Consider the following 11663-nt stretch of genomic DNA (forward strand, 5'->3'; position numbering starts at 1 on the left):
CCACGGCACCACAGCACAATAATCCATGTTGGCTGAGTGGCAATTAGATCAACACAAGTCTTTGGTCCAGGGAGGACATCTTTCAATCGCTTGTGTCCGATGTACCCAATGTTGTGACTAACCCGCGTACTTTAGCCCAGTGATTCCCAACCAGTGTGCCGTGGCACATTAGTGTGCCGCGAGAGCTCTCACGGTGTGCCGCGGGAACGAACCAAAATTCACGTAATTGGTAAGAAAACGATTTATTAACAACAAATAATGTATCTTTGTCCGTTTATCTATGCCAGCAACTTACAGTGACATCAAGAACAAATAAACGACCCTCTGTTAGATGGCAAAAAGTAGGAAACTGACAAATATATCCTCTTTTTGTGACAATTTTGTTTGTTGGTGTGCCGTGCGATTTTTCAAACTTAAAAAAATGTGCCTTGACTCAAGAAAGGTTGGGAATCACTGCTTTAGCCCATCCCATCTTGCCAAACTGGTCGGATTAAAGAGATTTTGGTCTCTTTTTGACTACATTGCCTAAAACCCGGTGGAACGAAAAAAGACGTCATGGACAAGACAGCTATTGTTTGTAGAAAAATATATATTTGGACAGAAAAGAAAGGAAAACATACTGTAATGCCCTTCAATGCGGAAAGAAGGATGCACGCAGTCGCTGATGCAATCTGTCGTTTTTTAAGAAACAAAAGAGCATGCTTGTGGAGGCTCTCAGTCGTACAGGAAAGTTCCATCGTAGAAAGGGTTCTGTCAGTCGTCATCTGTACCTGTGGGTAAAAAACAAAAACGGACGTTTCGCTTCTCTCACAGAAGCTTCGTCAGCGGTAGACAACCCTGAAGTCTCCGTGAAGACTCCGGGAAATTGCTCTGCGCTAAAAAGCTGAGCATGGCCTATTTGAGGACTGGGTGGGGATGGTTAGTCACGCCCCAATGGTGAAGAGGCCCATTGATTCCTAAATTCCCTGTCGTTGGGTCTTGATTAGCCCTATTATTTGGGCTAAGGCTGAATAGCTACTTTCAGTTAGCCTGATCAGCACGTCTATGTCCCTTGGTGGTCAACAAGTTATTGTAAATACGAGACAGGTTAAATCTGATACCTCCTTCACGGTTCAGAGAGGGTGAAATTTTTTTTACAAAAATCGCTTCCTTTACTCCCCTTTCAAACCATCTCTTTTCTGTTCCTAGGATTTTTACTTGTTCATCTTCAATTGTGTGGTTTGTTTCTTTTAAGTGTACGTATACTGCACTTTTGTTATCATTGTTTTTCCATTTGTGTTGAGAAAGTCTTTTCTTGAGTGTTTGTTTGGTTTCTCCGATGTAATGTTCCTTGCACTCACTTTCTTGGCAACGGATGGAATAAATCAGATTGCATTTTTGGGGGTTGGGAACCCGGTCTTTGGGGTGTACTAGTTTTTGTCGCAATGTGTTTATTGGTTTAAAATAAACAGGAATATCATGTTGTAGAAATAGTATTTGTATTTTCTATGAGAGGCCGGCAATATAAGGTACACAGACACCCCTTCTCTTCTTTTCTCTCTGTTGGTTGGTTTCCTCTCTGTTTGTTTTAATTTTCCTAACTTTGAGCAACAACACACAAAGAGCAATAACACACACATTGATAGGCGTTGCTGTTAGCCACAACTCACGCGCATGCGCTCCACACTCCGACTAACTGCCGGAGCCAAGACTGTACTGTATTCCCCCAACCTGGCTCCTCCCCTCTCTGTGACGTCACACAAATACCAGAAACAGATATTACAATACAGGTGACAGTGTATGTATTAATAACATGTTCATTTTGTTTTCTGTTTCTTGAGAATTGTATTATGATTTGTTCGAAGTTCCCCCAACCTGGCTCCCCCCCTCTCTGTGACGTCAAACAAATACCAGAAACAGATATTACAATACAGGTGACAGTGTATGTATTAATAACATGTTCATTTTGTTTTCTGTTTCTTGAGAATTGTATTATGATTTGTTCGAATAACGATTCTATTAAAAACAAAAAACAACACAGATGACAGGAAAACGCGTCGGTCCGACCTCGAGCGTCGTGTCTACTGTACTAACTGAGCTGTTGTCTTGGCTAGGCTAGCTTTGCTGGTGGACTATCGACTGCTGAGTCGCGCTTCACTCGAGTACCATCGCGACGGGGGTCCCCTCCTGGATCCGAAGTCGGCGTAGGCGACGAAGGAAGGAAGCCGTTGGAATGACGGGGAACGCCGACAGGAGGTGAAAGCAGGTAGGGAAGCAGACTCGTCGGTTTCTGCGCGCGGTTTGGCTCGATGAAGACGCCAGACACGATTTCACTGGCGGAGTGCTGGGCGAACGGGACATCGAAGCGCGAACAGCAGTGGATGATGTCGTGGTCGAAGTGGGCACGGGAAGGGCAGCCGTTGAGCTTGACGGACCCGGGAATGTGGCAGTTGCTGTCGATGAGGGAATTGCGGATTGAACGGCGGGAGAGGACGGACTCGTGCTGTCGGCGAAAGTCGCTGTTCGTGAGCGAAGAAAATGCTGCTCTCCAACTGCCGGTTTGAAACGGTCGATATAGACGCTGTCCTCACGGCCCATTCGCTGCTCGAAGGACGGATGATACCGAGCTGAAGCATGTGATCAAACTCAGCTTGAGCGATCCGTTGCTTCGCGGGGGCCGGTCGTCGAAAACACTGGAACTTGGCGGGACCGGTCGTCTCGATGTGATGAACGACATCGTGTGGCGCTGGTTCGGTCGTCCGCGCGGGGTTCGTCGGGTTCGGGAAACGCCGCAACAGGGTCGGATATTGCACTGATATCGAACTGTGTACAGTTCTTTTCTGAAACATTTATTTTGTGCAATGAAACACTTTGTGTGTGTGTGTCCCCCCGCCCCCCAATTTTGCTGCTGGTAGGGAGATGAAGAGGGTGCAGGGAGATGGGACAGACGCTGTAGACAATGGTCGGAGGTGGCTCCACGCGCCGTAAGGCCGGGCTTGTCGTCGACCAGCACCTTCGTGCGAACGCTGACCGACAAGTCAAATTCGTTGCTCGGAGGGAGGAGCCGCTGGTCGGGTGATAGCGCTCTGCGGGGGTTGGAGGGACGACGCTGACATCGGCGGCGGAGTCAACCATGAAGCTTCGCCCGGAAGTCCGATGGAGGACGTGAAGGATGCGGCTCGCAGCAGAGAGTTGAGTGACGTATTCACTTCATGACGGGTCCGTTTCCCGTCCTGGGAGGTGGAGCACTCTCGGCTGCCGCCACGTCCGTGAGTCATGCTCTGTTCACGGCTGAGGCTTCGGTCCTTGTTACGGCTCCAGAGTTCGGTTCGTAACGCCCGGACCTCGTCCTGCATGAGGCGCTGCGTCAGAAGGAGCTGCTGGAAGGCGTCCAGGTCCCAGATGGAAGGGAGTGAAGTGGGAGATAAATCCATTGGGGTTGCCAATTGAGGGGAAAAAAAATCAGAGGGAGTTTCCGTGGCTCGGAAAAGGGCTGGCTCGCCACGTAGAAGATTTTGGCCTCTTTTTCGACACATAGGCGGGACGAAAAAAAGACGACATGCACAAGACAGCTATTGTTTGTAGAAAAAAATAGATATTTGGACAGAAAAGAAAATGAAAACATACAGGTGACAGAAAGACGTGTCCATCCGACCTCGTGGACTAATGACTGCTGAGTCACGCTTCACTCGAGTGGCGTCGCTACAGGATGTTAGCCGTGCAATTCAAAGAATAAGACAACACAAAACAAAGCTCATATTCAAACAGTTTATTACAAGGTGACATTTCTGCCGGCGGTCTTAGAACTTCTGGAATTGCTTCTTGGCACCAGCCGCCTTTGTCACCTTGAGGACGTCTTGGTGAGAGGTCGGCACTCCCCGACCGTCAGTCACAAAGTCGCCGATCGAGACATCTCTACATTTGAGAAGGGGAAGAACAAAAACAAAAAAATGAACCCAACCTTCTCTCATTGTTGAAGAATCAAGGCTGCATCAGCAATGCAAAAAGGCGATGTCGTCAGAGTTTAACTTGGAGGACCATCGTGAGAAAAACATGTGCAGAGGTAAAAATTGAGCTGGGCAAATCCAAGAATGGGTTGAAGGTACCTGAAGCATGGCGACAGATGCACCGACAAGTTTTTGTGCCGCTTCTCAAAACAGTTGTACTTCTGAATGTACTGCAGGTAGTCGCGTCGAATGACGATGGTCCTCTGCATTTTCATTTTGGCAACCACGCCGAATTCAATTTACAAGCATCAGGATAGCCTTTAACACTGACCTGAGAGGATACGGCCACGGATGGAGACGTTTCCCGTAAAAGGGCGTTTCTTGTCTATAAAAGTGCCATCAATAGCCTGAGGGGAGAAAAAAAACAGAACAAGCATTTTAATTCACTGTTAATTCAACGAAATGCGCCATTTTAGATGGCATCTAATCGCATTAGCTTTGCCAAAAGGCGTCGTCGCCAAAACTCTGCAGGCTAGGAAGACCATCGCGAGAGAAACATCACTTGCAGATTCAATTAAGACTTGAACACGACTTGAAAATGGACCTCTCTTGGGGTTTTGAAGCCCAGCCCGACACTTTAGTGGTAACGGGGGAGCTTTTCTTTGCTCTCCTTGCCTCCATCGGCGGCCAGAACACGCTTCTTCTTCTGGAAGATGGTCGGCTGCTTCTGATAAGCCCTCTCTGTCTGCACAAGGACAAAAGTACGCGTTCACAGCACGACCAAGAACAACGACAAAAGTGATTTTAAGACGAGCTAAGGAGAACGTGAAGGTGGCTAAGCTAACAGCATTTGTCGTCGACCAGCACCTTCGTGCGAACGCTGACCGACAAGTCAAATTCGTTGCTCGGAGGGAGGAGCCGCTGGTCGGGTGATAGCGCTCTGCGGGGGTTGGAGGGACGACGCTGACATCGGCGGCGGAGTCAACCATGAAGCTTCGCCCGGAAGTCCGATGGAGGACGTGAAGGATGCGGCTCGCAGCAGAGAGTTGAGTGACGTATTCACTTCATGACGGGTCCGTTTCCCGTCCTGGGAGGTGGAGCACTCTCGGCTGCCGCCACGTCCGTGAGTCATGCTCTGTTCACGGCTGAGGCTTCGGTCCTTGTTACGGCTCCAGAGTTCGGTTCGTAACGCCCGGACCTCGTCCTGCATGAGGCGCTGCGTCAGAAGGAGCTGCTGGAAGGCGTCCAGGTCCCAGATGGAAGGGAGTGAAGTGGGAGATAAATCCATTGGGGTTGCCAATTGAGGGGAAAAAAAATCAGAGGGAGTTTCCGTGGCTCGGAAAAGGGCTGGCTCGCCACGTAGAAGATTTTGGCCTCTTTTTCGACACATAGGCGGGACGAAAAAAAGACGACATGCACAAGACAGCTATTGTTTGTAGAAAAAAATAGATATTTGGACAGAAAAGAAAATGAAAACATACAGGTGACAGAAAGACGTGTCCATCCGACCTCGTGGACTAATGACTGCTGAGTCACGCTTCACTCGAGTGGCGTCGCTACAGGATGTTAGCCGTGCAATTCAAAGAATAAGACAACACAAAACAAAGCTCATATTCAAACAGTTTATTACAAGGTGACATTTCTGCCGGCGGTCTTAGAACTTCTGGAATTGCTTCTTGGCACCAGCCGCCTTTGTCACCTTGAGGACGTCTTGGTGAGAGGTCGGCACTCCCCGACCGTCAGTCACAAAGTCGCCGATCGAGACATCTCTACATTTGAGAAGGGGAAGAACAAAAACAAAAAAATGAACCCAACCTTCTCTCATTGTTGAAGAATCAAGGCTGCATCAGCAATGCAAAAAGGCGATGTCGTCAGAGTTTAACTTGGAGGACCATCGTGAGAAAAACATGTGCAGAGGTAAAAATTGAGCTGGGCAAATCCAAGAATGGGTTGAAGGTACCTGAAGCATGGCGACAGATGCACCGACAAGTTTTTGTGCCGCTTCTCAAAACAGTTGTACTTCTGAATGTACTGCAGGTAGTCGCGTCGAATGACGATGGTCCTCTGCATTTTCATTTTGGCAACCACGCCGAATTCAATTTACAAGCATCACTTACCAGTTTAACACTGACCAGAGAGGATACGGCCACGGATGGAGACGTTTCCCGTAAAAGGGCGTTTCTTGTCTATAAAAGTGCCATCAATAGCCTGAGGGGAGAAAAAAAACAGAACAAGCATTTTAATTCACTGTTAATTCAACGAAATGCGCCATTTTAGATGGCATCTAATCGCATTAGCTTTGCCAAAAGGCGTCGTCGCCAAAACTCTGCAGGCTAGGAAGACCATCGCGAGAGAAACATCACTTGCAGATTCAGTTAAGACTTGAACAGGACTTGAAAATGGACCTCTCTTGGGATTTTGAAGCCCAGCCCGACACTTTTGTGGTAACGGGGGAGCTTTTCTTTGCTCTCCTTGCCTCCATCGGCGGCCAGAACACGCTTCTTCTTCTGGAAGATGGTCGGCTGCTTCTGATAAGCCCTCTCTGTCTGCACAAGGACAAAAGTACGCGTTCACAGCACGACCAAGAACAACGACAAAAGTGATTTTAAGACGAGCTAAGGAGAACGTGAAGGTGGCTAAGCTAACAGCATTAGCAATCCGGCTGCTAGCGTAGCGTCACACGAGGGTAAGCGGAGTTCCAATAGATTCCTCATCTAAAATATCTACTACACTTCTAAAAACCACCACCAGCGCGTTCTAAGAACCGCATGCAGGCTACGAAGAACATCGTGAGAAAAACAAGTGCCGAAGTAAAAACTGAGCTGTGAAAATCCAAGAATGGGTTGAAGGTACCTGAAGCATGGCGACAGATGCACCGACAGGTTCTTGTGCCGCTTCTCAAAACGGTTGTATTTTCTGACGAAATGCAGGTAGTCCCGTCTGATGACGATGGTCCTCTGCATCGTATTTTTTGTCACCACGCCAAATTCAATTTTCAAGCATCACTGGATAGCCTTTAACACTGACCAGAGAGGATACGGCCACGGATGGAGACGTTCCCCGTAAAAGGGCATTTCTTGTCCACGTAAGTGCCTTTAATAGCCTGAGGGGACAAAACAGAACAAGCATTTTGATTCACTGTTAATTCAACGAAATGCGCCATTTTAGATGGCATCTAATCGCATTAGCTTTGCCAAAAGGCGTCGTCGCCAAAACCCTGCAGGCTAGGAAGACCATCGCGATAGAAACATCACTTGCAGATTCAATTAAGACTTGAACACGACTTGAAAATGGACCTCTCTTGGGGTTTTGAAGCCCAGCCCGACACTTTAGTGGTAACGGGGGAGCTTTTCTTTGCTCTCCTTGCCTCCATCGGCGGCCAGAACACGCTTCTTCTTCTGGAAGATGGTCGGCTGCTTCTGATAAGCCCTCTCGGTCTGCACAAGGACAAAAGTACGCGTTCACAGCACGACCAAGAACAACGACAAAAGTGATTTTAAGACGAGCTACGGAGAACGTGAAAGTGGCTAAGCTAACCGCATTAGCAATCCGGCTGCTAGCGTAGCTAGGATTTCACGGTAACAATAGCTACCGATAGCGTGGCGTTATTTTAACGGTACCGAAAAATAGTTTAACCATTAAAGTCACCGCGCACGACTTGACTGTGTGATCAACGCGATTGATTTCACTGTGCCTCTATGTACGTTTGTGGTGTGGTGTGTGTTTCTTCTAATTTACTTTCGTTTTGTTTTCAGTGTTGGGGGGACGCAACAGATAACGTTATGGGCGCATGCGGGTTGCTATTTCAGTCCGCAAACTGCGGAATCGCGCGGATGAAAGTTTGAGATGGCGGCGAAAAAAACTCACAAAGGTCTACTAATTACGACATTTAAGAAATGGGAATGCCAGTCTAATTTTTCGTATGAATCGTCCCATCGACGAGAGGCACGATTACGAGGCAAGTTGGTCATTAGATTTGTAGGCTAATCGCTATGAAAAATATTGTGAAACAGTATTGGTTATTCTATAATTTACTGGTCGTAGCATGGTACCTTTATGAATAAAACATTCGTCACAAGGTGTTGTAATGCTCATGTTAACTGTTGGTAGAACTAATGATGACGTGTGTTAAATTTGAAGGTTGTTTGAAAAAAATGCCGACCGTAAGGTTTTTTTTTCGAGGTAGAAATTCTCGGTCGGTCGGGTTACCGGAAACACACTACTTTTTTTTCTACGCCTAATACAATGGTGCCATGAGTGCGTCGTGTTGCAAGCATGAACCGCATTCAATTCACAAGCATCACTGTCATGTTAGAAGTACCAAGAACTACACCGAGCCTCAGAGGGGATCGAGCCTTTTCCGTTGCTGGTCCCTCTCTCTGGAATGACCTCCCACTGAACATTCGGCAAGCCTCCTCGGTGCCCATCTTAAAACCCCGCCTCAAAACTCATTTGACTCAGATTTGTTCTTGGTTTTGCTGTTCAGTGCTTTCTACCGTCTTTGTTACCGATTTGTTGCACGTTATAGTTGCTCCACGTACAGCACTTTGTATGCAGCGATGGCTGTTTGAAAGTGCTCTATAAATACAGTTGAGGTGAGACTGTACAGCAGGGGTGGGCAATTATTTTCCCGGGGGGGGGGCAAATGAGAAGCAGAAAAGGAGGGAGGGCTTGGCCAAAAGTTAGAAATCGACTCCCGATTTCAATTTTATTTCTATGTTGAAATAAGTTCATGACATTGTTTACAGAAGCTGATAAGAGTGTGTATTATTGCTAGATAATTAAAGTGCACTTATTTTACAGAAAAACGATTTGTTCCGTGAAATTATGCAAAACAATTCTAAATGTGCAACATTTGTAACTCTTTTTCAGTCAGATGAACATGACAACACTTTCTGATTTTAACTTTCCCATGAAGGTAGCACAATGTCTTTGTATGCCAGTAATAATGGAACATAAGTCACATTTTTTGTCCCAACTGCCAATGTACAATAAATACAAGCAAGCATGTTTCAGTGTTTTGGTTTTTTTCTTGCTCAGTAGAGATCAATCTCGCCCAGGGGTGGGCAAACTTTTTGGCTCGGGCCCCCATTGATTTCTAAATTTGACAGGTGGGCCGGGTCAGCACAAGATACGGTACATATGAAAAACTGTGTATGTTGACAGTCCATACCAAACAACAGAACAAAAGCATTAAGGTATGAGCATACTTTTTTCAATGAGAACAGTGAAACAACTGTGGTATATGTCCTGTATGAACGTCCAAGTATGTTTACAACATACATGTGTGACAACACAAGCGACAACTACATTGCCCAAAAACTGCAGCATAAAGTACAGGTATATGACAAAATACAACAAAGTTGGGACTATCTGCTGCAAAATGAGACGAGTATAAGACCTGGCGGCTTTCTTTCCACTCACTCACTGTCTCGAACTTGACCTCCCCTCGATCGCCAACCAAGACAGCGTTGCTCAGCTGATGTCGTGCGACAAACTTTTGAACCCAGCCACAGGACGCTTCCAAGTCTTCGATGCCCATAGCGCGATGTAACTCGATTGCTCTTATTCGCGGTTCAGTTGGCGGAAAGTTTTTAGCGCGTGAACGGTCAAACCATTCCAGGAAACGTTTATTGACTGGACCGTCCGTCGAGCCGCAAGCAATTCACTCTGAGCATGGGAACAGCCAGAATCAGACTGAGCGAGAATCGCTTCCTCGTTTTTCAAAGTCTCGTAGATTTGAGCCTCTCAGACTCCAAGCGTCTCCTGAATGTTTCGTACTTTGTAACCCGTTTCGTTTGATCAGATACACTTCACTTTCTCTTCCGTGGCCATGACTGTTCCTCTTCGTTTGGATGCCATGATCTACATGACGTAAAAATGTTCGCAATTCCAGTAAAACTCACTGCTATAAAGAGTCGCTTGCGTGTCGCCGTTTTGGATCCAATGATTGAAAATAGCGGCGCGGACACACTTATTCCCTCGTATCGAGCGGAGTTCCTTGAGTCGGAGTTACTTGAGTTAGCGATACCGCGGGCTTCTGTATCGTCTCCCCCTCCCTCCCTCCCTGTGCTCTGCAACTTCAAGTAACTGCGCCGCCTGGCGTTGAAATGCCTCTCATTACAAGTACAAATGAAATGAATGCAATAATTTACATCGGACCTTAATTGTGTACTGTACCAACCTTCGGCGGGCCGGATTAAATCGACCAACGGGCCGGATGCGGCCCGCGGGCCGAAGTTTGCCAAGGACTGCTGTACAGCCTTTAACATTGACCAGAGAGAACACGGCCACGGATGGAGACATTTCCAGTCGAGGGGCATTTCTTGTCAATATCAGTATCATCAAGAGCCTGAGGGGAGAAAACAGAACAAGCATTTTAATAACTGTTAATTAAACGAAATGCGACATTTTAGATAGCAACTAACCGCATCAGCTTTGCCGAATGGTGACGTCGTCAAAACCCTGCAGGCTAGGAAGACCGTCGTGAGAGAAACATCACTTGCAGATTCAAGTAGGACTTGTAAATGGACCTCTCTTGGGGTTTTGAAGCCCAGCACGACACTTTTGTGGTAACGGGGGAGCTTTTCTTTGCTCTCCTTGCCTCCATCGGCGGCCAGAACACGCTTCTTCTTCTGGAAGATGGTCGGCTGCTTCTGATAAGCCCTCTCGGTCTGCACAAATACAAAAGTACGCGATCACAGCATGACCAAGAACAACGACAGAAGTGATTTTATGACGAGCTACGTAGTACGTGAAGGTGGCTAAGCTAACCGCATTAGCAATCCGGCTGCTAGCGTAGCGTCACACGAGGGTAAGCGGAGTTCCAACAGATTGCTCATCTAAAATATCCACGACACTTCGAAAAACCACCCCCAGCGCGTTCTAAGAACCGCATGCCAATTTATATTCAATAAAATTGGGCTTGAGTGTGAGTTAAAAGGTAAAAAGTCGTTTGCAACACCCGGGCCGTTTTCTCGAACATACTTGTGCGCCCGCCATCTTGGCCAGCCGAGTTGGAAAGAGGGCTGAACACGCGCGCAGCGCACGGAAGTCTGTCAGATCGGCCAGAAATGACGCAATACAACTATTCTTTTTCTCTTTTCATGATTATTTATTCAAGATATTGCAAATTAATTGTTAGTGATGAATGTATTTTTTAATCACGTTATTGTGAACAGAAAACAAAACGAACACGTTCGTAATACACGCACACGTTACAAACATTGAAACAAAAAGAAGCCATGAGATTTTAAAACAAAAATTTCAAATAAGGAGCATATAGCCAGAGTCGTAACAGCTTTCTTGTTTTTGGAATTGTTAAGATATTATTCCTCTCTGTTCGTTGAATTTGAAAGAAACAATGTAGAATGCTATTGAAGGTATTTCCGGTTTTCTGTGATTACAATCACCTTTGGTACCCCCTCACCCCCACCACTTTTAGGACCCCTCCAGAGGACATGTCAACATCAAAAGAAGAGCTGTTATCTCCAGTTTCTGTGTTGCAGCTATTGAGGGACTGCGCCTGACTATGAGGACTATTGATCCCAGTCTCTTTCCTGAACATCTGTTTGCACACCTAAAACAACGTATGTAGTGTTGAATTTTATCTTCTTCCTCCTTGGTTGATTCACGGACCCCCCAAGTGTCTTCTGTTGTCCCCCCGCACCTTGGGTAAGTCCCTGATAGCTGTTAAGACCCCCCCCCCCCCGGAAACCCGCTTTTTCCCGGGTGGGG

The 11663-nt window shown here is 46.8% G+C and overlaps 2 protein-coding genes and 2 long non-coding RNA genes across 5 annotated transcripts in view; 1 reads left to right on the plus strand and 3 right to left on the minus strand.

Moving 5' to 3' along the window:
• Nucleotides 1-3733: 3733 nt before the first annotated feature.
• On the minus strand, nt 3734-4238 carry LOC109507144 (40S ribosomal protein S11-like). The gene is made up of 2 exons (XM_019856367.1): nt 4086-4238; nt 3734-3894 (listed from the first exon to the last, which is right to left on the minus strand). The coding sequence occupies exons 1-2, from the start codon at nt 4199-4201 to the stop codon at nt 3780-3782; spliced, it is 231 nt and encodes a 76-aa protein (XP_019711926.1). The 5' UTR covers nt 4202-4238; the 3' UTR covers nt 3734-3779.
• A 292-nt stretch (nt 4239-4530) lies between these two features.
• LOC109507149 (uncharacterized) lies at nt 4531-10789 on the plus strand. The gene is made up of 2 exons (XR_002166416.1): nt 4531-4757; nt 10687-10789. It is a non-coding gene; the product is annotated as an uncharacterized LOC109507149 (long non-coding RNA).
• The window catches only part of LOC109507142 (40S ribosomal protein S11-like), a 20411-nt gene continuing 14282 nt past the window's right edge, over nt 5535-11663 (minus strand). Inside the window, exons 4-5 of the mRNA XM_019856364.1 lie at nt 6780-6907; nt 5535-5695 (exon numbers count right to left, since the gene is read on the minus strand). Coding sequence (XP_019711923.1) covers nt 5581-5695; nt 6780-6907 — 243 coding nt within the window. The 3' untranslated portion in view covers nt 5535-5580. The remainder of the gene's footprint in view (nt 5696-6779; nt 6908-11663) is intronic.
• Nucleotides 10264-10930, minus strand: LOC109507146 (uncharacterized). 2 transcript variants are annotated; one of them, XR_002166414.1, is made up of 3 exons: nt 10910-10930; nt 10355-10600; nt 10264-10278 (listed from the first exon to the last, which is right to left on the minus strand). It is a non-coding gene; the product is annotated as an uncharacterized LOC109507146 (long non-coding RNA). The 2 variants fall into 2 exon arrangements; XR_002166413.1 differs by lacking the exon at nt 10910-10930 and adding an exon at nt 10701-10717.

Source organism: Hippocampus comes, unplaced genomic scaffold (assembly GCF_001891065.2).
Source record: "Hippocampus comes isolate QL1 unplaced genomic scaffold, H_comes_QL1_v1.1 scaffold921, whole genome shotgun sequence".
In the NCBI taxonomy this organism is placed as follows: Eukaryota; Metazoa; Chordata; class Actinopteri; order Syngnathiformes; family Syngnathidae; genus Hippocampus; species Hippocampus comes.

Coding starts and splice junctions, on each gene's coding strand:
- LOC109507144 (XM_019856367.1), bottom strand. CDS start 4,201: ATGAAAATGCAGAGGACCATCGTCATTCGACGCGACTACCTGCAGTAC. Junction 3,895..4,085: donor CATCTGTCGCCATGCTTCAG/GTACCTTCAACC, acceptor TCTCAAATGTAG/AGATGTCTCGATCGGCGACT.